Raw genomic sequence first — 27,759 nt, 5'->3', positions numbered from 1 at the left:
AGGTCTTAAGTTCTTCTCAGAAGGTGAGAGACCCCTTTCGTCCAACAAGTGTCCAAGATATACGACAGAATTCGTAAGAAAAACGCATTTTTCTCATCTCAGCTTCAATCCAGCTTCTTCTAGTCGAGATAGGACTGTTTCCAAGTTGTTGAAGTGCTCTTCGTCGTTTGGACCAGTAATCAGGAGATCATCTTGAAAGATTGCGACGTTGGGAATATTGGCCAGTAGACGCTCGATTTCTCGTTGAAAAACCGCTGGAGCTGAAGACACACCGAAGGGTAGTCGTCGGTAACGAAATAGTCCCTTCTGTGTAGTGATCACGACCAGCTTTCTTGACTCTTCGTCCAATTCTAGCTGGTTATATGCGTCCCGAAGATCAAGCTTAGTAAACTTCTTTCCGCCGTTGAGAGTGGAGAAAATTTCGTTGATCTTCGGTAAAGGGTACTGTTCGGTTAGCGTAGCCTTGTTTGCTGTTAGTTTGAAATCGCCGTAAATTCTTATTTTCTTGCTGGCCTTGAGTACCGGAACGATTGGAGCTGCTGATTTAGCAGTTTTAACTGGTTCGATGATTCCCGCTTTTAATAGTCTTTCCAACTCTTCATCGACTAGATCCCTGACGGCAAAAGGTACTGGTCTGGGCTTGAAGATTCTGTGGACGTAATCTGGTCTTTGGTGCATTTGAACTTGCACGCCTTTCATCAAACCGAGTCCAGGTGAAAACAGAGACTCGTGTTGCTTGAGGATTTCGTCTGTCCGTGAATTGGAAGTAACTGGTGGTGCCAAGTTGAATGCATCGATCCAATTTCTCCCGCAAAGGCTAGGTAGCGGTTGTGTAACTACTATGAGAGGTAGTTTGGCGCTGACATCTTGCAACTTTGCGGTGACTTCGATGAAACCCTTAGTGGCCACTGGCATTCCATTGTAAGCTTTTAAGGCTGTGGTTGTTGGTTGAAGCTCAGGCATTTCGGTTTGTTGTTTAAGTTCTGCGTACGTTGAAGCCGAAATGACGGAGTAGGATGCTCCGGAATCGTGTTCCATTTGAGTCTTCACTCCATTGACCAGGAAATCGTACAAGTATGGCCTTGGAGCAGGTTGTAAGGTAGGCGTATCTTCTGCTGAGAGCTGGAAAATGTCGTATTCCAGTGTAGTTGTGCTGGGCGGTATTGTCGAAGTTGTTGCAGCGTCAGTGGATAGTTGTGCGTCTCGTAGAAAATGAACTCTGTTGGTCTTGTTCTTTGTACGACGCGTAGTAGTTGCTGGACCTTGACCGTCGTTCTTGGCAGATAAGCAGACTTTTTCCAGGTGTCCCGTCTTCTTGCAATAGTTGCAAACGGCCGTTGAGTATTTGCAGGTGTTCGCCTTGTGGTTTACGTCTCCACATCTGTAGCATAGGTTTGGAGGTAGACGGGCAAGTTTGTGTTTTGTAGAATTCAGCGACCCTAGTAGCACTGCCGACGTAGGGCCTACATGGTCGGCTTTCTCTGTTACCGACGAGTTGGTAAAAAGTCACTAATAAGTCGGGAGAGTAATGGTTTGAAAGTCGAAATGTCCGCCTGGAGGGACGACGGCCCGCCAGTTTTCCTACTGTTTTGAGGCTACTATAAAACGACTGTTGGCCGACTATATGTCGGCGTCATTATGCCTACCTAAAGCCGCTCTCAATCCGACGATTTCGCGGCTTTTTAGTATAGGAACGGTAAATCGTCGGTAAAGGGCTGGTAGAGTAAGGGTTTGAGAGTCGAAATGTCCGCCCGGCGGGACGACGGCCCGCCGGTTTTCCGACTGTTATGAGGCGACTATATAACGACTGTTGGCCGACTATATGTCGGCGTCATTATGCCTACCAAAAGCCGCGCTCAATCCGACGATTTCGCGGCTTTTTAGTATAGGAACGGTAAATCGTCGGTAAAGGGCAGGTAGAGTAAGGGTTTGGAATCGAAATGTCCGCCCGGTGGGACGACGGCCTACTGGTTTACACGACACGAATGAAATACGACTCTCATCCAACATGTTTGAGAGTCGACTTAACCGCCTGTCAGCAAGAGGTCCGACGCTTTTGAGATGATCAAACCTTAACTCGAGGCCCAACGGTTTTGCTACGATTAAGCCTTAACTCGAGGCTTCATTCGCTTATAGTAAAGGATACTGATACCTAGTATTGAAATTTCTTTATTACATTTTCAATGAAAATCGCTTTAGAATTTGTACTTTGAATATTTCAAGTAACATACAGGTTGAGCAATTATAACAATTTCAAATATTAAACAATTTATTCGATATTACACGACTAGTCGAATGGAAATATTAGCTGCCTTGCTAATTGGTTCTAACAAAAATTAAAATTTTTCAGGGCGAGTATAATATTTATATCAATTAAAGCATTTATTATTATTCATTGTTAATATCTTCGATGTGGCCAGTTGCTATCTATTAAATTACAAAAATCTTAATGAAACATATACACTTACAGATTTTTTTAAGGAAAAAGAAAAACATACAATTCTAAAGGGTGTTATTTCAGACATTTTTCTCTTAAAATGTTTGAAACCGCATAAAAATTCTGTAACTAAATCAAATTGAGATCTATTTTGGAATTCGGTATTATTTTCACAACCAAAAATCTTTAAAATACTTAATATATAAGGTTTTTGAACTCCAAGTGCCCCAAAACACTTGCTTCTTTTATATTAAAACAAAGAAACTGAAGGTACACGAAAACGTTTAAGTTTTGGTTTCACTTTATAGGGGTGTGGTTCCCAGCAGATGAGAAGCTAGGTAAAAAGCAAAGGCGTATGCATAAAACTGAATCTAAGAGGTAGATAAATTGATAATTCAATCACAAAATTCAAACCTTACGTGACGAACGAAGACGTTTCTAGTTTATATAGTGTGACAAAGAACCTTAGCGATGAAATTAAAAGTTAGCAAGCCTAGAACTAATCATTTTCAACCACAAAAATCTCGTTTAAACATTCTAACGACCCAGCCGCGTCAGAGATACTGGAAAGGCTGACTTGCTTTCGCACTAGCAGCGCCCTCTTTGATGATGACGTTTCCTTAGTTACGCCAATAGAACAGAGGCGTGTCACCTGACCCGAGAAATTACAGGAGGGAAAATTCAAACTAGAAAATCAGATGTGTTTTCTTGCTTTGCAGTTTTTTGTAACGTTATGTTTCTAGTGTTGCCAAAAATATAGTATTATCAACTTCTGCTTGTGGGTCGAAATATAGTATAAGTTAAATATATAACAAAAAAAATTTTGGTGGCATATGCGGAATAGTAAAAGTTAAAAAAACCGTCCCACGGAAAAAGAAGGCCCACCAACAAATTCATTTTTCATTTTACTGTTTTTAAACGTGACAATACCGACTAGCGGGAAGGAGTTGGTAATCAATTGGCAAAAAAGGGTTACATGTTTAGGACGGTAGGCAAGACTACTTCAAACCACCACAGTTCCAACTGTCGGATAAATGTCGGTTACTAAACGGCCTAAGAATAACTTTGCTTTTAAATTTACTCTTCTTAAACGTCACAATACCGACTAGCGCGAGGGAGTTGGTAATCAATTGGCCAAAAATGTGTTGGAAATTTCAAGACGGTAGGCAAGCCTACTTTAAACCATCTCAGTTCCAACTGTCGGATAAATGTCGGTTACTAAACGGCCTAAGCATAACTTTGCTTTTAATTTTACTCTTCTTAAACGTCACAATACCGACTAGTGCGAAAAAGTCGGTAATCAATTGGCAAAAAATAAGTTGGAATTTTCTAGACGGTAGGCAAGCCTACTTTAAACCATCTCAATTCCAACTGTCAGATAGATGTCGGCATTGCCAACTAAAAGAAGTAGTCGGCTTCATGAGTCGGAAAAGTGTCGGAATAAGCATGGTACAGCCGACTGGACCGTAAACCGACTATTCGACCTTTAGCCGACTGTTATGCGGAAGGCTTGTGCTACTGGGGGAACGTCGGGAATGGTTTTTGTCGCTTTTGGTAGACAACCGGTGAAGTTCATCCGAACCCTTGACTCCTGAGGTACTTCCATTTATGTCGTTCAGGTGCCTTGCTGCGGACTCCATGTTCAGGGCTATGTCGATGGCTCTTTGTAGATTCAAGTCCTGTGGTGGCTCGGTAATGAATCGGGCTTGGACGGCTTGATTTTGTATTTCCGCCACCAGGCGGTCCTTGAGCATCGTCTCTAGATTGGCTCCGAACTTGCAATGTTCGGCTAGTTTACGCAGGTGCGCTATGTACGCGGAAACCGATTCGCCAGGAGCGCGGTCTCTCTTCGAAAATCGGATGCGTTCTGTAATTTCCGATGGTGGTGGGTTGAAATGAGTCGTAAGCAGGAGTACCAGTTCATCGTATGTCTTGTCTGCAGGTTTTGCCGGACTCACGAGGCTTCGTAGCAGGGCGTAAGTATGTGATCCGAGCAATGTCAGGAAAATTGCTACCTTCTTGTCTGCATCGGTGATATCGTTTGCCTTAAGGTAGAGGTCTATTCGTTCAGCGTAATGGCACCATGGTTCGATGTTGTCGTATGGCTCGAAATGTCCCGTAATGATTCCTCTGGTAGAAGTAGACGTGTTGGCTGGTAATGCCATGGCTGTAGTGATGTCGATATCAGCAATAGTAGTAACGGTGACGCAAAGGTAGTGACGTAGGAATAGCTAATGTAGTAGAATCTCTATCTCGCCTCCGTCGCCATTGTTGTGTAGTTGAGCGAAAATAATAGCGAGTGAGATTTAAGCTAAATATACTTTATTACTGAATAACAGCTAGTCATTTTAAGAACTTTACAATAGAAGTTTAACCCGTGAATTGCGTGATGTACAAAAGGAATACCCGGTATTTATGCAATGTAAATTAGACTAAAAAACTAAATAGTAGATAAGTCGGGTTTTTTAATAAAGCGGCAGTAGAGTTTTTTATGGATACGACACTTCGCCTTACTGAAATAGGTAGTATATAAGGGTTTCGAATCGCAGCTATTGATAAGAACAGCGCAATTGCGTGAACCTTTGGTGGAAGCCCCGCCTTAGGGAGGCCGGACGTTTCTCGTAACCCTGGCCGATCGCCGCATATGTCTTAACCTGAAGGATGATGATGGAGTAGAAGCCAGGTGTGGGATGGACAAAAAAAATGACCAGAAGATGGTGGTGTGTAGAAAACAGTGTGTACAGACTGGTGTCAATGTGGGATGGACAAAGACCAGAAGCTGGTGGTGTGTAGAAGCCAGTGTTTACAGACTGGTGTTCCATGTGGGATGGACAAAGACCAGAAAATGGTGGTGTGTAGAAGTCAGTGTGTACAGACTGGTGTCCATGTGGCATGGAAAAAGAGCCCCAATGATGGTGGACTATAGTGGATAAAGACTGATGTCCATATGAGATGTCCAGAGGATGGTGGTGTTAGACAGGTAATGGATAATAGCTATTGTAAGTGGAATACAATTTTCCAAATTCCCGGGAACTGTAAATGCAGTCCGGAATTTGGGAAAACGTTTGCTCCGATTTCAAAACTGCGAACGCGGTCCCCTGGGGTGTAAGTAAATAACAACAGACAGACACAAAGACAGACACACAGACAGACACGTCGAAATTAGAACCTCTCCGTGACCATGGATTAACTAACGCTAGGGATAGTTCGTTCCCCCAAAAAGATAAGGAATGCATGTTCCAAACGCCCCCTAGCAGCAGCTACAATCCCTAACAGGAAGTTATAAGAAAATTGGACCAAATATCACGTGGTCTATGACGTCAAAATTGAAATACTGCCTAAATTGGGCTAAAACGATTTATTTTTCCGAGAGATGGCGCCATATCTACATCCGTTTTGGTCCAATAAATTAGGGGGATGAAGAGGGGAATCAAGGAATAATTCGGAACATGTAGTTGGCGATAGCATTACATGGGAAACCCAGTTAGTGAACAATCCCTAGCGTTAGTTAATCCATGCCGTGACATACGTCACTCGGAGAGGTAAAAAGTATCTTTAAATGCCCCGCTAAAAGGTATGTCCATGAATCATCGCGACTAACAAAACAATCTTTGACCATAGGGATCGGTTCCCATGAGAAACAGGCAATAACAAGTTGGGAAAACCAAAATATTACCTCTCCGTGTCGAGAAGATTATATAACCTTAAGTATCCAATGAAAACGTCGACCTTTTTGCCCACATCCTTTCCCGCGCTTTGCGCTTTCGCATTTCATCCTTACTCTCAACATTATCTTCCTCCATTTTACATACAAAAATCAAATACTCACAAAAAGAAGTGGCAAAAACCTGCTGGCTCTTTACAACCACTTAATTTGACTTAATATCCAATTTCCAACAACAATAAAATACCGGTAGTTTAATTGACAACCTACTAGCATCGAAATTCTCATTAAGAATGGCTCCCGCGGATAAAAAAGGGCAATTTTCAACTAGGTGGGCGTTATCTCATTAGATTTGAAAACTTTCATCATGCCTAACCGTTTGGATTTTTTTAAAGCAATCTTAGCACCAAAAAGTATTTTTTGATACAAAATAAATGTTTTATATTCTTATTAAGAATAAAACAAGAGGATAAAAAAGGTCTGTCCTCTCGTAATTTTTTAAGCTTTTATCATGATTACTCTATACAACAGTAACAAGGAGTATAAACCCATTAGTGGAAGCAGTATTTTTTTTCCGAAACAATCTCGCTTATGTTTATCCTCTCTAGACTTCGCTAAAAACGTATTACTCTTACGCAAAATATTAATAGGCAGGCAAGGATTCATAACATTAAAGGAGCGCAATATTATCCATATTTTCATTTCATATACAGAGAAAAGAAATTATTATGTTTCTGAGAGGAGCTTCCCATTTTTGTTGTTGTTTTGAACAATATATCGCAATGCACGGGCCTTGATAGATATAGGAGGAAATGAATGAAATATATCATAATGCACGTGCCTTGATAGATATAGGAGGCAATGAATGAAATATATCACAATGCACGGGCCTTGGTAGATATAGAAGGCAATGAAGGAAATATATCGCATGCACGGGCCTTGGTAGATATAGGTGGCAATGATAATCTCTCTCTTTGCACGAGAGGTTTATCTTTAATATTTAAATAAATATAATTATTTTCAATTATTTTTAATTATTTTAATCTTCAATAATTAACATTAATAATAGTTAAATCGTTTAAAATAAAGTTATACCTATTATCTTCTCAAACTTTGCTAATATTGACGTTTAAAGTGAAGGGTACCCCTCTTTCCCGCTTTCTTCAAATTTTGGGGTATATATACGATTCGTTTCCATTATAATAGTAAGGAAAAAGCGCAATTGCTTTGGTGGCCGATCCCACCTTAGGGAGGCTAGACGTTTCTCGTAACCCTAGCTGATCGCCGCGTATATATATCCTAAAACCAAACGATGATAATGGCGTAGAAGCCAATGATACAGATTGGTGTCTATGTGGAATAGACGGAAGACCAGTGGATGGTGGTGTTAGAAGACAGTGTAAGTGCAGACTGGTGTCAATGTGGGATTGACAAAGAACAGAAGATGGTGGTGATTAGAAGCCAGTATGTACAGACTGGTGTCCAAATGGAATGGACGAAGACCAGAAGATGGTGGTGATTAGAAGCCAGTAAGAACTCAACTCAGGTGATGTGAGAACTCAAGTAGAATAGCCATTTCCGTGACTGTGAAAGCAGTTCAGAAATGGCGAACACGTTTGCTCCGATACGCAAACTGCGAACGCGGTCACGTGGGTGTAACAACGGACAGACAGACAGACACACAGACAGACACGGCAGTTACAGAACCTCTCCTGGACTACGTAACAAAAATAACTAAACCAAGGATTATTCTATATACCGATGTAGTATAGCTTAAGTAATATATAAACAGCCATTTCAAATAACAATATTAAAAACAACTTTGGAATATCAAAATGAAACAGAGCTTTAAAGCTACAAAAGTACTAAATGCATCATAATTACGAAAAATACTTCCACATATTCACTTTATATTATGGAAAAAGGGAATATTATGGTTCTGTAGGATTTCTTTACACATCAAAACAAAACGAACTTCTAACGCAGCGCACTAGTGTAACAACGGACGGACACACACAGACAAAAACATGGACTGCTTTTTAACTCTTTCGGTATTAATTTTGAATTGAGAAATAAGATTATCTTAAATATTAAAATAAATTTAATTAATATTTAATATTTTCTTCGTTAGTTATCCGCCTTATTGAACGTTACATAGTTTTAAAAAAGAACTATTAAACATTCTTGAGAGACTTGACTAATATTGGCGTTTGAAATGAAGCATACGCCGGTTGCTTCGCCTTACTCAAATGGATAGTATATAAGGGTTTCGAATCGCAGCTATGGATAAGAACAGCGCAATTGCGTGAACCTTTGGTGGAAGCCCCGCCATAGGGAGGCCGGACGTTTCTCGTAACCCTGGCCGATCGCCGCGTATGTCTTAACCTTAAGGATGATGATGGAGTAGAAGCCAGGTGTGCAGACTGGTGTCCATGTGGGATGGACAAAAACAATGACCAGTAGATGGTGGTGTGTAGAAACCAGTGTGTACAGACTGGTGTCCATGTGGGATGGACAAAGACCAGAAGATGGTGGGGGTTAGAAGCCAGTGTTTACAAACTGGTGTCCTTGTGGGATGGACAAAGACCAGAAGATGGTGGTGTGTAGAAGCCAGTGTTAACAGACTGGTGTTTCAAGTGGGATGGACAAAGACCAGAAGATGGTGGTGTGTAGAAGCAAGTGTGTACAGACTGGTGTTCAAGTGGGATGGACAGAAACCAGAAAATGGTGGTGTGTAGAAGCCAGTGTGTACAAACTAGTGTCCATGTGGCATGGAAAAAGAGCCCCAATGATGGTGGACTATAGTGGGTAAAGACTGGTGTCCATATGAGATGGACAAATGGCCAGAGGATGGTGGTGTTAGACAGGTAATGGATAATAGCTATTGTAAGTGGAATACAATTTTCCAAATTTCCGGGAACTGTAAATGCGGTCCGGAATTTGGGAAAACGTTTGCTCCGATTTGAAAACTGCGAACGCGGTCCCCTGGGGTGTAGGTCAATAACAACAGACAGACACACAGACAGACACACAGACAGACACGTCGAAATTAGAACCTCTCCGTGACATACGTCACTCGGAGAGGTAACAATGTTCACAATTCACTCTTACCCGGGAATCGTTTATTAACTGGTTCGAGTCGAACACTTTCGAAACCCTTACTTCAACAGACTCGGTTTACATTTTAAGGTGCTTCTTTTAGTTCTCTCTGCTGGTACTTTTGTTATTAACGTCCGCTATCGCGGGTGAATAAACGCTCGAAGGACAAATATATTTATAAGATCCCTGTAAAAGCCTTTACCTTCAATTCCCTTTGTAGACTACTTATACTTTACGATATATCGTACATTGGTGTATTGCGGGTTAATGTTTTACAGGGGCAGGTAGAAAATACATTACTACTTTTACCCCTGGAGGTTCGGCAATTTGAAGTTTTTTAAATCGAAATAATAATTAAAATTTACAATTCTACAGTAAGAGACTGTCTACTTAAATCAATATAAATTAATCAAAAATGTCTTGATTAGAATCAAGTCCTAAAAAGTATCGATAAGACTGAGCTTATCACTTGACTGAAGGATCAGATATTAATTTTTCTTTTTAATTGAAACTTAAAGGCATGCTTAAGAAAAAACAACGTTCCATTACCGTTTTCCGTTGGAATAACTTATTTTACAAGTAATCAATTTCAAAAATTTACTTATCTCGGGTTTTCGGGCACAATTCCATTCCCCCAAAACATTTTATCATTACATTAATTACTTTTGAGAGAGTACGTGTACGACATTGAGTTTTAAAAGGTTCCCCCATTTGTGCCCGGCATGCTTCGCAGTGGATAAGTTTTAAAACAATGGCGGAAAATTAAGTAGGGACAGTTAGATTTTTACTCGTGGTTATGCAAAATGATGTAATGTCTAGTGTACTTCAGTCAACAGTCATACTGTTCATTCTCATAGCTCAGGACATGATTAATGCTGCTCACTATTTTTCTCTCTAGTTTCAAACAATGGTTAGAGACCATTCAGTGCCGCAAGTCGCACATGAATATATTTCAACTACACTTTACATAAATTCTCCGTGGTCGTACTATTAGCGTGTTAAGCACTAATTTGTTCAGAACATGTCTCGAAAGGGTGCTTGTTGTAAGTTTTTAAAGCAGTGTTGCCAATGTGTGGGTAATTTCCCACATCGTGGGAAATTTAGGTTTGGTTTTAGGCTCTGTGGGGAAAAAGTAATATTTTTCCGAGATCAATCAAATGTCGGAATTTTCCTGTTCAAGGGTTAACAGTGCAAAATTTTCGAAAATGCACTAATTTTAACTGCACAGTTAAAATTAGTGCATTTTCGAAAATTTTATCCGGTTTAATAATTTCAAGCGACATTTTGAAATAAATTCGGTGATTTTAAGTTTGGCACTGAAAAAAAAAAGAAAGCATATTTTGAGAATTTTAAAGCTCTATAGCATTTGTACATATTGTCAAAACCATGCGGAGTGATATTCCATATTAAACTTAGTATGATAAAATAGTCCAGATAAGTATGACTGTAAAAGAGGGGGTGTGGGAAATGCGGCAAATTTTTAAAATGGAAGTGGGAAAATCCACTTTCTAACATTAGCAACGCTGATTTGAAGGTTTTGGTCATGGCTAAACAGACCGCTCATTCAGGTTTTTATTGTTTTAAAGCTTATTTTGACACGTTATCTATAAAAAGTAATTAATGTAATGATAAAATGTTTTGGGGGAATGGAATTGTGCCCGAAAACCCGAGATAAGTAAATTTTTGAAATTGATTACTTGTAAAATAAGTTATTTCAACGGAAAACGGTAATGGAACGTTGTTTTTTCTTAAGCATGCCTTTAAGTTTCAATTAAAAAGAAAAATTAATATCTGATCCTTCAGTCAAGTGATAAGCTCAGTCTTATCGATACTTTTTAGGACTTGATTCTAATCAAGACATTTTTGATTAATATCTGTTCCTTCAGTCTTCATTTTAATTAAGGATGTTAAGAAACAGTTTTACATTTTCAAAATGTGCACTAAGCAGAAACATATATAATTATAAAGGGGACCATAACTTTAGCTCAATCAGACATTTATTTATAATGATACTTCAAAAAAAAAACGTAAATCATTAAAAGTTTGGGCAAGAACCCACAAACACCCGGGGCAAGAACCCACAAACACCCGGGGCAAGAACCCACAAACACCCGGGGCAAGATACCTACAAGCACCCACAAGTACCTACAAACACCCACAAGTCGGTAATCTGGCCAATGACCAGTCGTCGGTAATCTGGCCAATGACCAGTCGTCGGTAATCTGGCTAATGACCAGTCGTCGGTAATCTGGCTAATGACCAGTCGTCGGTAATCTACCTTAATTACCAGTCGTCGGTAATCTACCTTAATTACCAGTCGTCGGTAATCTACCTTAATTACCAGTCGTCGGTAATCTACCTTAATTACCAGTCGGCCGCATCAACGTCACGACGGCAATATTAAAACCGTCTTATCACACTATCGATAGGCCATTCCAACCAAAAGGCAATAATGAGAAACAATCGATTATTATGAGGCAACTATACGTTAAAAAAGGCCAATAGTGGTCACGCTAATATTTCCCAATAAAACAGTGTATAAATGCTAAAATATCGCAGATTGGGGCAATTTTTAAAATTTAAATTAAACATACTTAAAAGTAATTTTTCTTAATAACAAGAAAAATGGTCCTAGATTATAGTGTAAAGTTTCATTTAAGATCGTTCCCAAAACTAACCAACGTATAGTTTTTCTAAATCACAAATAACCGATTGGTTTTTTTCCAAAAATTTCCCATGCTATTTCTATGGGAAAAATTCCTGTTTTTCATCAAAAGGTGTGATTAATTTTATGGAAATGAAAACCACCCTTAGCAACTTTATTTTTTATAAAATAGACTAATTAATGGATCTCTTTGAAATTTTAACCACATATTGAGGGCCCGAATTGTAGTTCTGTGGAATTTATTCAGAACAATTAATGCAATACAAAAAAAACTACATCCAAACAAAAAACCTTCCATATACATTAAGAGCAGTATGAAGTCTTATCTAAGAGAGCTACCGCTCTCTCAGAATTTTGATTTATTGTACCGACAAAAGAGTTCCCATATGTTTTATATGGTTAATAATATAAGTGATTAGTGATTACTCGCTTAAGAAATATATATTTGTTAATAGCAGAAGCCGATTAGGCTTTACACATGAAGTACGTGCCTTGGGGAGCTACACGATATTCTCTAAGCTCCTGGGAAAGAATTTCCCCTTACGCGGAGGGAAATAGTTCAGTAACGCGGCTCCTTCGGATTTACCACGTACCTAAATTCGAGAACTACTATAAAGACTGAGTAGGGTATCTAAAATATTCTTTAGTTAAAGCTGTTCACAAAACCAAAGATTATTTGGGAGTTTAAGGCGTTAAAATGTTATCAATCTGGGTAGCTTTTGCTTGGACTATTTAAGACGCCGTGCATCTGTTTTTTACGACGAATGTTTTCTGTTTTCGCGGTTACGGCGAGCTCAGCCGCCGGCGGCTCGGGAATCGGGATACCGCTGTTACCTAAACAAGGCCTAGTGTAGTTTTAGAGTCTCTTATTATTCGCAGAGCTATTTTTCTGTGGAAATTAGGGAACTAGTATAAATATTGAGTAGAGTGTCTGAAATATTCTTTAGTTAAAACTATTCACAATAAGAAAGATTATTTGGGAGTAATAGGCACGAAGATCCTATCAATCTGGGTAGCAGTGGCGGATTTGCCAGAAGGCTGAGTAGGCTAGAGCCTAGGGCGGCAGATTTAAGGGGCGGCAAATTTGGGGCCAAAACTACTTAGCGGCCCCAAAATCTACGGGTATGGGTAGTTTAAATTTTTAAACTACCCCTACCCGTAGTACAAGGGAGTGACAAGGTGGGGGTCGGAAAATCCACGCAAGCTTGGTAAAAAAATCCCCTTTTCTTCCATGCCTTAATAGACCAGGCTCGTTCCCTATTATTTTTACCTTTCCTAGCAGAATTCCAAGATTTCACGGAATGGTGAAATAAGGTTTTCGTTGTAGGAACGAGTTTTATTACAATATAAAGATAGCAGTTGCTTTTTGGGTCTTCATATGAAAATTTCTTTTTTTTTCTCGTACCCACACTGAGTAATTTTTGTTTTGGTTTTGGAGTCGGGCTGTTTCAGACGCGTTTTTTCTCTAGTAGAGTCTCGCCACTCTCGCCTCTTATCCTGATAATCCTGTCTAAGCAGGTCACCTCGGTGTCCTGAAATAGTGAAATTTCTAACAAAGGATACTGCTAAAAATTGTTAGAATCATCATTATATCATAGAATGAGTGATGGGAGAAAGCGTGTCAAAGCAGTATGCAAAAGACTTGGGGAAAAGACAGCAGAAAAGGAAAAGATTTTATGATGAAACACCCGATGAAGAAATGAAAATGACTGCGAGTGATACTTTTAGGGTAAACACATTTCTCGTCCTCATTGATAGACTCGCATCCGAATTAGAAAAACGGCAGGCGACCTACAACAGTTTCAATAAAATATTTCATTTCTGACCAAAATGAGTGAATTGTCATCATCAACCCTTACGGAAAAAACCCTTTTCTTGGTAGAAATGTATCCTAATGATTTAGAGACTAACTTAGTTCAATGCCACCTTTCTTCTGAATTTTAGTAAAACCAGATTCTAGATCATTGGAAAGTCTATCTTCGTTCCTGCGAAAATCGAATTTGCAAAACGTTTATCCAAACTTGGATATAGCAGTTCGCATGGCTCTATGTACACCAGCGACAAATTGTTGGGTGAAAGAAGCTTTTCTTGCTTAAAACGGGTGAAAAATTACCTAAGATCTACCTTAAGTCAAGAAAAACTAAACGCCTTAGCTCTTTTGTGCATAGAGTCAGAGCTTATGAACAAGATTTCATACGACGATGTAATCGATGACTTTACGAATAGAAAATCGCGCAAAATGAAATTGTAAAACTTTCATTACTATGATTAATTAATTCAGTTAATTGAATTTGAGAATCAATTATTATCATCGTCATCATCAGCGGGATTGTTTTCATATGATAAAATTGTATATTGTTTTAAAACTGTAAGTGAGCGCAATGAAAATTATTTAATTAGTATTACGTTTTGTAGTAGGATTAAGGCATACCTTACCGCGTAACCCCGTCTTATTAGAAGAACATGATTGAGCTTTTATTAGCCCAGAATTATACTCAAAAACTATTACTAATTCTTATGTAATCTAAATCTAAAAATAATCTAGGAAATTACACTTATAGAGGTCGGTATAGGGGCGGCAAAATTTGAATAGCCTACTGGCGGCAAAAGTGTAAATCCGCCACTGCTGGGTAGCTTTTGCTTGGCCTATTTAAGACGCCGTGCATCTGTTTTTTAACGAGGTATTTTTCTGTTCTCGCCGTTACGGCAAGCCCGGCCGCCGGCAGCTCGAGATGCGCCGCTCGGCCTCAGCCGCTGATATCTAGCCAAGGCTTAGTGTAGTTTTCGTGTCTAATTTTATTCGCAGAGCTATTTTTCTGTTGAAATTTAAAGAAAATCTTATCATATTTAGTTGAAGACTAAGTAAATGTCTCAAAACATTTCGAAACTTGAGCTTTAAAACGTTGAATATTTTATAACGACTACGGAACGGTACCGCTAATTCGCCTTCCGGGCCTCCCGGTTATGTCGACGGCGAGGTCGAGTCGAGGTCCCATGCAAGAAAATAGTAATAGCCGTCGCCTATTGGTCTGGCATTAAAGAGGTTATCTATGGTTAGGGGGCTCATGATTGGTTAAAAGTTTTTTTGTTCGTCTGCTTAGTTTTTACTTCGGGAATATCATGAAATCCATGGTCAAAGCTATGGAAAAGTGGGACTTACGTACTTTATGTGTGAAGCATAATCCGCTTTTGGTAATAGCAGAGATTCCATAAGAGCAGTAAGTCACATTTGTGGAGATTCTATTATAAGAAATTTCTCAATAGCATTCCCCTTTAAACCACATTTAGCGTTGCCTTTAACGACTTAAGGGCATCATGGCTCTAGTTAGAGATGTGAAATTACCGTAATTTTTAAAAACGGTAATTTACCGGGTAAATTACATTTAAATTACCGGTAATTTACCGATTGAAATTCAGGGAAAACAAAAATTACCGTTCAGCCGGTATTTTTGGTAATTTATATTTCCCCGTACTTATAAACAACGTTTAATTAATTTACCGCCGTAATTTACCGGTAAATTACCATTGTAAAATTACGGTAAGATATAAAACGGTAATTTACGCGGTATTTGGTAAATTACCGGTAATTTACGGACGGTAAATTACCGACTCACATCTCTAGCTCTAGGTCGCCTTCTAGGTATTCTTTCATCATTCGAGTATCTGGGGGCAACGAGTTTAAACCAAGCACATTTGGTTCAATAAATTTATGATCCTGCCTTGAGCCTCGTTAAACTGTGCTAGCCCAGTAAACAACCCAAAATTTAAAACTAAGAAATGACCACGATAAAACTTTAAATGGAGTCAAGACGAGTTTCTTGGCCTAAATTGAATATCTCTCTTGTTTACCATAACAATGTTGCTGGCTTAAAAATATATATTGTAATCTTTATTTATGCGATTCCAACAAATTCTTTAGTATGTTGACTAACGTACGATTACGTCTTACGGGAGATAATTTATAAGGGCCACCATTGCTTCTTAAAGAGAGGTTGTAATGGAAAATAAAGTGTTTTTTAACGATTCTTCTACAGATTATAAGAGCAATCTGCTTAGTGGAACATCCAGGAAATACAGTCTTATCACTCTTAAAAATCTTGGGTTGTTTGTTAATTGATAACCCAAAAATGGGTCCGTATTTACCCAGCCCAAAAAATGGGTTTTTTTCCAATAACCCAAATGTATGTTGTTAGTTCAACCTAATTGTAGTTAAAAATAGGCAACTTCTTATTTGGGTTCAATTTTACTATAATATTTGGGTTGAATTTGACCAACGTTGGGTTAAAATTGACAACAAATTTGGTCGTTATTTCGATATAATTTTGGTAAAAACAAATAAGTTGGGTTGTTTGCGACCCCGCGTTGGGTTGTTTGAGACCCCGCGTTGGGTTGTTTTCGACGACGCGCCGGGTTGTTTTCGACCACGCGTTGGGCTGTTTGCATAAGAGTCGTCTTGATTTATTTGATTGCTTAGATTCGAGAACAGTTGTTTTCCATCAGGGTGGTTAACAACCATTTCCTTCACTTTCTTTGATAAAATATAAATATTTTTTAAATTTTCATATCTTGACAAATAGTAACTTAATAGCAAAACAATACTAACAAACTTTCCCTGCTGAGACATTTTAGTAATGTCCTTTTTATCTTTTGAAATTTCGCCATTTTCATCTTTTGATATTTCGCCATTTTCATCTTTTGATGATCCAACGCTATTATTGTGATCAATTGATTTTTCGTTAAGAGAAGGATCGACTTGAAAATTCCCATCAGCTTCACTTGATGTTTCGTCAGCTGATTTACTTCACGTTGTATGAAAAAAAAGACAAAAAAAGAAGAAAGAAACAGAAAACAAAATAAACCCAAAGGCTAAATAAAGGGCTTCAGAACTCACATCTGAATACAACGGTACAAACATAATACTATAAGGAAATCGTAAGCCTTCACATCTTATTCATAACAAATTATTTAAAACGGTGAAGAGACAAACGAGGTTCTAATCATATTTACTAATTAAAAATTAATTTCGGGCGTGATTTAATTCTATGGTAGATAGCAAAAATCGTCTTAAAAAATTCCACTGTAATTACAGATTTGTATGTGCTACTTAAATGTTTTTTGTGGGGGGATTACCCAATCATTAAAAATAGCTATATTTGGGCACTATGTAAAAGTTGTCATCGCCATTTTTGAAGTTGCGACAAAGGTGTAAAGGGTTATAATCAATTATTTCATGAACTGACTTCAGCACTAAGGTGATGGGATTTTCTTGAACTACTTTATAAGCGTGGTAGTGTCTTTCATATGACAAGGTTTCCAGCAAAGAAACAACAAAACTAAACTCTTGCTGGCCACTTACAATGATATGTTCTATCTTACCAAAACTGGGCATTTCTTCACTTGACAAATTTAAGAGCACTACATTCTGAGGCGCATAAGTAACACCATTGTGTTTCACCCAGTTGGCACACCCAACGTCCTCGTACATCGATATACCAAGCAACTTTGCGATATCTTTACCCAAGTTTAAATTTGCCACAAGATTATTTTGACATAGTCCAATTTCAGTAGCCCTTTTATCAAATGCCACATTATTTCGACAGTTATACGCAAACATCATTTGATGTCTATAAGCAAGAGATCTGCATATATTCTTGAAATTACAAATGATATGAGCGTATTTCTTAAAGAAATTGTGTTTTGCTTCGAATCTAATCACCCCGACTCTAGTTAATGGTCCTGTCATTTTAATACAGTCTACGTAGTGTAGCATTAAATGGTGTTTTGGTTTTAATGTACGCTCTGGGAATAATTCTAAGAAATATTCATGGTGGTCCGTTATTATTTGACCCAAATATGGAAGATGAACTTCAAAGATTACAGGTGAAAAAATAACATCGATGCAATCTATTAGCATGAGAAGTAATTCGTATATATCATGGTCAACAGGTATAAGATCACCAATTAAAATAGGCAAATATCTTAGAAGGCACGACGACTGCGCTGCTGTTTGCCCGGTTGCGCCATCTGGATTTTTAAGCATGTGCTTAGTTATGTGGGAAGGCTTATTTTTAATATCGGGGCCAAACTGGAAAATAGCTATCCTAGAATTTAGTTCTTCCAAGTTGATTAGATTTTCTGAAGTTAGTTTGCCTAAAACTAGTTTTAATTCCAATGGTCCCACACCTTCCAAGATGTCATGCATAACATCAGGTACAAAGTTAGAAACTGCATGGAAATGTTTTAAGTCATTGAGCAAGCACTTTCGTTTTAACCCAGTCTCTGATGGGCAATTCCTGGCTAAATCTGAATTATAATTGGTGACGTTCCTGAGCAAATCACGATCCAACTTTGTTTGTTTACCCATGATACTTTTATGAACTTTGCAAAATCGGCACGAATAATTTGCGGTGAAGCCTTCCACAAAACCCAGTAAAGAGTGTAATCCTAAATTATCCCCAGAAACTTGCGCCAAATAAGGATACACAATTCCGGTAAAAGTTGGGGTCTCAATAAAAACCCCGTTTGATTCAAGATAACTAAATTCCTTATGAAGTTCAGAGAGAACTAGATCCATTTTATTTTGACTAAGGTAGGATGATTTTGATAAAGCTAACAAGAAACAATTGTTTAAAGAAGAATTGTATTCCGAAGGAAAAGCTTTAATAGTGTAATAAAACCCGATGACCTTGTGAGTTCCAGTTTTAGACCCAAGAGGATTCGTTACTTCAAATTCATCCGAATAAAGCATGAGTGGAATTAAAACCTTATCCTTTTTACATTGAACACCAGAATATCTCGCCTGTAGCCCATCTTTGAAATTACGCAAGCCCACTGATTCAGAATTTAGGAACTCATGCATTATCTCAAAAACACCGGGGCTTTCTAAAACCTTTTTTATGGTCTTCCCCATGGGAACTAACTGAAATTCTCTGTTTTTAGTTATCAGAGTGACCTCTCCGGTTTTTCTACTAAATTTTGGCACCTTGTCTTCTCCTATTTTAATGTTTATAAGGGTTATTAGATCGCCAGACATTTTAAGGAATTTCTGCTGGGAATATTCGCTCTCAAAATTTAGGAAAGGATTAGAAACCTCATCAAACAGACTAAATAGGGTTTCTAAACCATCCTTCGAAATCATTTCCTGATTTTCTTTAAGGACCTTTTTCAGATAATTCACAATTTCTTCGATTAGACATTGCACACTCGAAATAACTGTTTCAACTGTTGTAGTAGTTATGGATGGTGATGATTTTAACTTGCATACAAATTGAATTGCTATATTTTTAATCATTTCAACGGATAAAGCGCTATCCAAATCCAGATTTTCTATAATTGCATTGGTGATTAATGGGTTAGGATTGCCTGCACTGTTAAAAATAACCGTTTCTTCCTGTTGAATTACCGTAAAATTTCAACAAGTAATATCCAATACCAGACATTACTGTTGGATTAACAGGATATTTACTATAAGCAACAGTAAAAATGTAATAATTTTATTAACTGTACATTTAGCAGTAAATTTCCAATATATAACAAGAAAGTTACTGTTATCTTAATATACCGTACCTTCAACAATAAAATAATAGTAAGAATACTGTCGATTAAAAATACTGTAAAATCAGCAAGAAGCAATAGTAGAAACATTGTTGTTTAGAAATATCGTAACATCAACAATAAATTATCAATGATCAACTGGGAGGATGCTGTTAGTTAGGAATAACATATCATTAATGGTATTCTTTGCAAGGGGTTTCGTACTACCTAAAATGAAATAAATTCAAATAATTTCACCTTTTTACTCTGTTAGGATATTATTTACTAATATTTATTTATTATTTAACGAGCAATATTCTACGTATCAGTTATGCCAGATTGAGGGAAATTTCCCATATCTTGGGAAATTTTTACTCCTAAAAACGGTATAAAGGGAAAAGGCAAATTCCACCAAATATTTGCTAAATCTAAGGAAATTCAAAAATACCGGGGGGTGAGAATAGTGACACTCTACGAAAATACATCGCTAAAAACACTTGTCATGCCGGGAGTGTGGCGCACTCCTGTAAGCCAACCTTCTGGGCGGCAAAGTTTGAGGGAATAAGACACATGTCGGCAATCCTACCCTATAGGTGCCGACTGCCCCGTGTCCGGCGGAGGTGACTTGACCCCCACACCCCGTCCGTCACCTCTCAAGTAAACCTCATATAATTCCCCTGCTTACACACGTACTGAACCCTGTATAATCACATCCTTGCCGAGGTCCACTGACCCACTCGCATTGAAACCCTCCAAAAAAACAAAAAAAAAAAAACACTTGTCATGCTATAAAATTCTATCAGTTTCTATGCGCGGAATCTGGCAGCCCTGAACTAGGGAAATCACTGCCACGTATCTATTTTTGGCGCGCTACTAGCAGAAGACGCGGTTTCTTGGTTCGATAGAATCGGTACTCTTCAATCTGCATTGTTGGGTAAAAACTACTGTCGCCGCCGCCGCCCTTGTTCTTTACTGCTTCAGAGAAGTTACTGGCGTCTTCATAAGGATTTTTTAATTTGGTAAGTGAAAGATTTTATTAACTTAAACAATGAGAAGTACAGACTAGGTTAAATGTGTGGAGTTATTTTAGAAACTTGTTTCCTTTCTGTTGCTAGTTTAACAGGCTTGCCACATAAATTTCAGATTCAAATCCATCTTATTCCCTTTCGCCGGAAGTTAGGCTTAGCTCGGGATTCATGAGGGTGAGTAACGGGAAGAAATTTTTCTGGCGTCTGCTACAGTACATATTATTGGCTTTTGTAGCAGACGACAGACGTCTTCCCGTTAATTCTCACTGAGCTTTCCTGTGGTTTTCTTAACATTTTTGAAAGCCATGTTGTTAAGCTTATTTCTATATGAATATTACTTTATGACAAGTCAACTCATATTCCCTAAAATTTCCGCGACTTTTGAAATTTCCTTGAAATTTCCGTGATCTTTTAAAGTTTCCCTGAAATTTCCGTGACTCTTAAATTCTCTGTCTTTAAAATTAACTTAAATATCTATTACTTTCTTAAAACCTTGTGACATAGTTAAAATTATTTTCCCTGGACATTTTTTGGTCATTTCTCACCTATTCCCCGACCTGTAGCAACCATGTGTAACGACGATCTAGAGCTACAATTAACATTCACAATTATTTCTTAATTTATAATTTTTCCTAGGGAAAATGAGTGCCAGTGGTGCTTCATACACTTGTAGTGTATGCTCGGAAGACTTTTCCTCACAAAGGGAACTATTGCGTCATTACTCAGTTCACCAAAATGTACCAAATGTTTGTTTTAAGTGCGTTTTGTTTACCTGTGATAGAAGATTTAAAACATTAAACTCTTTAAGAGTACATATTTCAAGGGATCATTCCACAAAATTTAGTCCTGAATTTCGTGCAGTTTCAAGATATAGGACCGATTTAAAGTGTTTAGTAAATCTCTGTCAAAAACAATTTGAAAGTCCCAAGGAACTGGTCAGACATACTAATAACCACCATTTAAAGAACAATGAAAAGGTTACATGCCCTTTTCACGATTGTGAATTATCTTTTTCGAAAAAGACTACGTTTACTGCACACGTTTCAAGAAAACATCGTTATCGTGAGGAACAACTTTTAAATTCTGACATTCTAGCTAAACCACGTGTTACCGAAGCCAGCACAAGTCATGAATTTGTAGATATGGACGTATTTTCAGACACTACCGAAGTTTTACAAGCATCGGATAACTGTCTTCAAGTTATGGCCCTCTTTTTGCTAAAACTTGAAGCCAAAAACTTAATTCCAGCTTCCACAATTCAGGAAATAGTTGAAGAAATGATAAATATTTCCGATTTGGAAAGAGAAACAGTGTCAAAAGTCGTTCTAGCTAAAGTTTTGGAGTTAAATGTTTCTGAGGTGGAAAAAGAGAATTTAAAAAACGTTCTGACAAATAGTTTTTTTACAAAGAAACATTTAGATGCAGAGTTAAAAACTGATTACTTAAGGAAACAATATTACAAAACCAATCTTAGATATGTTAGCCCAATAACTATAAATCTTGGACACGATGAAAATAGGAAACCTCACTACATGCAGTATGTTCCTATTTTGGAATCTCTGAAATCATTACTTTTGCATCCATCGATAATCAAAAATTTAAACGAGTACAATAACAACGGGAAAGATGAGTCTATACTTTGCGACTTTTCTGATGGCTCTCTATTCAAGTCTCATGAGTTAAACCGAACTAATAATCCCCAAAAAATTGTGCACCTCATTCTATTTCAAGATGCATTCGAAATAGTTAATCCATTAGGTTCTAAAAAGGCTTTGCATAAGCAAGTAGGCGTTTATTACACAATTGGAAACCTTAAAAACTATTGTCGGTCATCTGTAGATCATATGCAACTTGCTTGTTTGTTTTTAGAAGCAGACTTAAAATATTTCGGCTATGAAAATGTTTATGGACCATTAATTGAAGATCTAAAAAAACTAGAAAATGGTCAAGATTTATCTATTCCAGGATTTTCAGATACTCTGAAAGGTTGTCTTTTGTATTACTGGTGACAATTTGGGATCTCATGGTATAGGTGGCTTTGTAGAAAGTTTCCGTTCTGGGTATATTTGTCGCTTCTGTTGTATAAAAAAGGAAAGTAATACTGACTTGAGAGCTATTTCTGAAAACCGCACACCTGAAGCGTATGATGAAATAGTGGGTAAACTGAGGCTAGATAAAGCGAAGGGTAATGAATCAGAAAATGTATTTGGAATTAAGAGAGTGTCAGTATTTAACAGTCTCAAGTTTTTTCATGTTTGCAATCCGGGCCTACCCAGTTGTATCGGTCACGATATACTGGAAGGAGTTGCTTCTTATGATATGAGACTGTATATAGACAAGTTCGTAAATGACGGTTACTTTACGATTAAGCAACTTAACATTGAAATTAAAAGTCTTAATCTTTTTGGCAATGATTTCTCGAGTGGTCCAGCTTTTCTTAAAGAGAGTTCCAAAAACCTATCTGGAAATGCTAGCCAGAACTGGTGTTTCGTGAGGTTTTTCCCCATTCTGATTCATGAACTAATGGTGGACAAAGATACTGACATCTGGAATTTAATTATACTTCTGAAGGAAATTTGCGAGTTGATTTTTGCACCAAAAATATCTAAAAATCAAATCGCAATTCTCAACCAAAAAATTGAAGAATATTTGTACTTCAGAACCTCGTTATTTCCAGAAACCCCTTTAAGGCCAAAACACCATTATATGGCTCATTATCCTGAGCTTATCCTGAAGTTTGGACCTATAATTTGGCTGTGGACGATCAGATTTGAGAGTTTTCACTTTTATTTCAAAAAAGTGGCTCGTAAAATACAGAACTATATTCACATCCCGAAAAGTCTTGCTATTAACCATCAGATGCTTCAAGCTTACTATACTGCTGGTAATCTTCTCTCGGATGAAACAAATGTACCCCACACAAATGCATTTGAGTTAGATTTAGCACTTTTTAATGATCAGGTTAAAAAGAGTATCTCAGGTGCTGGAATAGATTTATCTGTACATGGTTCTGCTACTACATGCGCTACAAAGCTATGTATGCGGGGAACCACATATGAAAACAAGATGACCCAGTCATATAGTTTTTACCGCCTTCTAGTGACAAGAATTAGTATTACTATATCAGGAGCAGATGACAAAGGAGTCTCGGACGCTAGCTTCCACAATATAGAGGGCAATGGGACCCGCGTACGTCACAGCTGTAGCGGTATCGTTTGCCATAGAGGCGCTATCAGACATTATAGCAGACGATGCTTTTGGTGGATTATATCTGGCACCAAAGTCTGCTGGGAATTTTTTTTTGCAATAACAAATTAAGTCCAAACTAGCAGAGAAACCCAGGTAAGCCAAGGCTTAATTAACAATTTATGCCCACTGGAATGATTGGGCTCGGGTTTTCAAAAGATAAAAGCAAGGTTTTAAAAGATGCCGAAACACAATGTTATATATGTTTCAGTGCCAAAATATTCCGTATTTCTTTTGAATTAATTGACTGCTACAAGAGGTTGGATACGAAATCACTGTCTCTTACTTTTTGGGTTTTAAAAGATCGTGAGTGATTTCTTTTCCCAACCTCTTGTAGCTATCATTTAATTCAAGATGAAATTTAGAAAAAATTGGCACTGAAACACATTTTAGTTTTTTATTAGTGTACATATGTTACTCGCTGGGCTTTTCATTATCAATTTTAGTCTAAAAAAAGATTAAAAAGCCGTTGAAATCCATTTTTTAACTCTAATACTCGTTAAGCCTAGGCTAATTATAAGCAGACGATACGTATTTTTAAAGAGAGGCTCCAGAGTCCAGACGCGATTTCCCAGATCTCCTTTCGAGACTTTGCAGCAACGCTATTGGTTGGAAAATAAAGCTCAAATTTCCTACGAGAGGTGGCACTGGCGTAATGATTTTGGTTAACAACCGTGACGTTCGCGAATCCCATTGCCCTCTACATTATGGAAGCTAGCGTCCGAGACTCCTTTGTCATCTGCTCCTGACTATATGCATTATAAGATGACCCCAGCTAATTTAGCATTTCGGGTTTTTTTTTTCATTGTTTGTAAAATAGCATTCCTATTATGAATAAAATCAATCTAGTAATAAACTACAGTAACTTACTCATTAGGTTCATTTTAAACTTAACCTACAGAACTTTATCTTAATTAAATTACAGAATAATATTTTTTAAACTAGGGTCGGTACTGGTAAATGTGAACGATTCTATTTTTTCTTTAACATTTTGTAGCTAATTTTTGGGCGGCTTAAATTCCTTTTAAAAGGGCTCTATTTGTAGATTGAATATTGAGGATTACGATAAAAATGGTATGGACATTGTAGGAATACGTGGATGAAAGATACGAACCTATATACACACCAACTCGGACTAATCAACTTAAGTTGATGCCAATTTTAGGTGTTGCTTAATACAATACCATCGGGGAATAAGCTCTAGGAAGAGTTAAAATAATCCCACGATAACAAACCTTTAATCGTTAGATAGATCACGTTTTTCACTATAAAATTGATATTAATATCTGTGGTTTCGATTCGGAATTCGATTTTAGAGTTGGAAAAAACCAGGTAAAAATTCAATTGTTTCAAGGTTAATTAGAATCCTTTTTAAGCTATTTTACTAAAAAATAAAAGTAAAAGTTATAATATTAACTTTAAAATACATCATTGACCCAAAAAAGACTCAAATTTCGCGCCATTAGTAAGTTTATCAATTTAGCGGTAAGAGGGCGGTAGCTACGACTACTTATTGGGCGGGAAAGCGAGAAAATGAGACAGCTGTTATGCGAGGTATCGAAATAAATAGGACTTCTCAACAAATTATTGAACATTTTGACTCGGGTATTGTTTTTAATTATATTATCCTATTATCACTTATCACATCTGCGTAAACTTTAATCTAGGTGCATGGATTTAGGCCCTACGTAATGGTAGCTCCTTCAGGGTTGCCACGGAATTTTCAGAACCAAATTCCCTGACCTTTTTCTCAGATTTTCCCTGACCTTTTAGGCCGAAAAAGTGAATGTTTACTGCACGTTTCAAGTGGTTATAATTAAATAAACTCTCAACATTAAATTTTCCCATGTATTTGTTGCACCAATACAAATAAGAAACATTTTAACTATAAATAACAGTCTAAGAGAGCATTTACTTTACAAAAACAATTCTAGACATTTTTAAGGATTAATCTAGAGTTTTCTGTGTTGAGAGAGCATGAGGAGAAACTTTCATTACTCTTTCAATAAAGACTTATTCCCAGAAGTTTTACCCACTAAAATCAAATTCCCTGACTTTTCCCTGACCTTTTCGGCCCATTTTTAAATTCCCTGACTTTTCCAGATTTTCCAGGATTTCCAGGTACTGTGGCAACCCTGTCCTTTCCTAGGGCCTTTTTTATTCCTCCCATTTGATTATCATTGTTGTTCACATTTGGGTCCAGTGTTCATTCACTACCTCCTTCAGTATTTAGGGTCAGGGTGTTTACATTTACCAGCGATTGTTCACAATTGGGGTCCTCCGAGGGGATTGGGAAATAGGATATTGTGCAAAATTTAAGAGAGTTAAAAAGCTGAAAACAGCGAATTGTGTATAAAGAATCATATTTCATATCCTGAAAGTTTCTGGTGTCTAACGTTAGCTCCACGGAAGTTATTCAAAGATTTGCAAAAAGTGTCCATAATTACCAGTACAGACTGTTAAAAAAGTCTTTGCGCGTTGCGTTTTTCGCACATATTTTACTATATTTCAAAAACTATTCAAGTTAGCGCTCTGGAATAAAGTGCGTTATAAAAGTTTTGCATTTCTCTTTCATATTTTACCCGTTCCAAAGTTGTCCTTTGCATACTTATACCGGAAACCGGAAATGTCAAAATTATCAACTTTGAAAATATTGGATTCTCGAGGATATAAATGCGATTTTCGGAATCCTTGGGGTCGATTCATATTTGAAAAGTGTTCACCAAATTCAATTCGGATGAATAGGTCACGAGTAATCAGCCTTTATTCAAAATCTGGCAAACTTGGTTAGATTGGCGATAATTCATAATCGAGTATCGAATCTTTGTCGTAATAATGCTTGTTAGATGTTATGACACTTTATGCATATATATATGATTGGTCTTTTGGCGCAATACTTTGAAACAAATCAGACGTTCATTAAAGGGATGGTGAAGTGGAAAATAAAGTCATTTTTTATTAATTCTTCTATAAGACCAATCTGCATCGTGAAACATCCAGGAAATAACACCGAACGATTTTTAAACGACAATTAGTTTGAAATTTCATGGATAATTTTAAATAGGGATCTCCGACCAATCGCGTAGCGCCCCGCCTTTTTATCAACAATTTTCTCTTGGCACGCTCCGTGTTGAATAAATTTATCGCGAGACTTGAAAAAATTTGCACTATGTGACAATTGTGGCGCGAGACGTGGAGTGTGCCACGAAAATTTTGTTAACGAAAAGGCACGGCGTTACGGGATTGGTCGGAGTTCCTTTTTTGAAATTATTCTTAAAATCTTAACCTAATTTGAATATTAAAATCAATGGGAGGTATTTCCTGAATTTTTCATTATGCATACTGGTAGAAGAATCAATAAAAAATCACTTTATTTTCCACTTCCTACTCCCTTTAAGAGAAAACTCGCGTCTTTTGAAGAGGAGAAGCGGTTTGAAAGTTTTGTTATTTGGGCCATGATATCATAATATTTAGAACTCATATTAATTACGTCTAGGTCTTCAGCCCGATTCATTGCAGCCTAGAGAAAATCTCATTCGTGATGGCGTATGTGCTTCACGAGATCCCTTCAAATAGACATATTCGACTATTCCAAATAAGAAACAACTTCAGAGGAGAGGGCTTCTATGCTAGGAATGTTCGCTACGCGATTGAGCTTCGCTAAACGGAGCCTGAGGTTGGCTATAGCCTCCCGCGTTTAGCGCAAATGTGAGGCCAGGGATAGATTTAATTTTAGAAGTGGGAATAGAGAATAGAGTAATCTAGGAACGCGTCAAATTCCCGGACCCCCTTCCACGGAAAGGAGGGGTATGAAAGAAGAGGCGTGTCAAAGCGACAAAGGTAAAAAGGAACAACGTATTTTTTGCCGATGCCGTCAGTAACGTCAGCAAAACGTAGTTTAATTGAGCAATACGAAAATTTAAACTTTTCATCACGCGTTAGAGGAAGGGCTCTATACTGGGCAATGAGTCGGACTGAATTAAACACTAACCGTTCTCGAATCCTGCTTCTAAAATTAAATATATCTCTATTGAGGCTTAATAATAAAGCCGACCACAACCAAAGCATGGGCAAAGGCGTATTTCAC

At 37.7% G+C, this 27,759-nt stretch overlaps 1 protein-coding gene across 1 annotated transcript; it reads right to left on the bottom strand.

The window, feature by feature from the left end:
* Nucleotides 1-3,025: 3,025 nt before the first annotated feature.
* On the bottom strand, nt 3,026-4,602 carry LOC149713666 (uncharacterized). The gene is made up of 2 exons (XM_089844108.1): nt 4,001-4,602; nt 3,026-3,056 (listed from the first exon to the last, which is right to left on the bottom strand). Exons 1-2 carry the CDS (start codon nt 4,600-4,602, stop codon nt 3,026-3,028), a joined length of 633 nt encoding a protein of 210 aa, XP_089700234.1.
* Between the last annotated feature and the right edge of the window lie 23,157 nt (nt 4,603-27,759).

The sequence above is a fragment of the Phalangium opilio genome, unplaced genomic scaffold (genome assembly GCF_054372755.1).
Source record: "Phalangium opilio isolate 3A_F unplaced genomic scaffold, DU_Popi_V2 ptg000009l_1, whole genome shotgun sequence".
NCBI lineage: Eukaryota > Metazoa > Arthropoda > Arachnida > Opiliones > Phalangiidae > Phalangium > Phalangium opilio.
The sequence above is the reverse complement of the archived record's forward strand: the minus strand, read 5'-3'. Positions and strand labels throughout refer to the sequence as shown.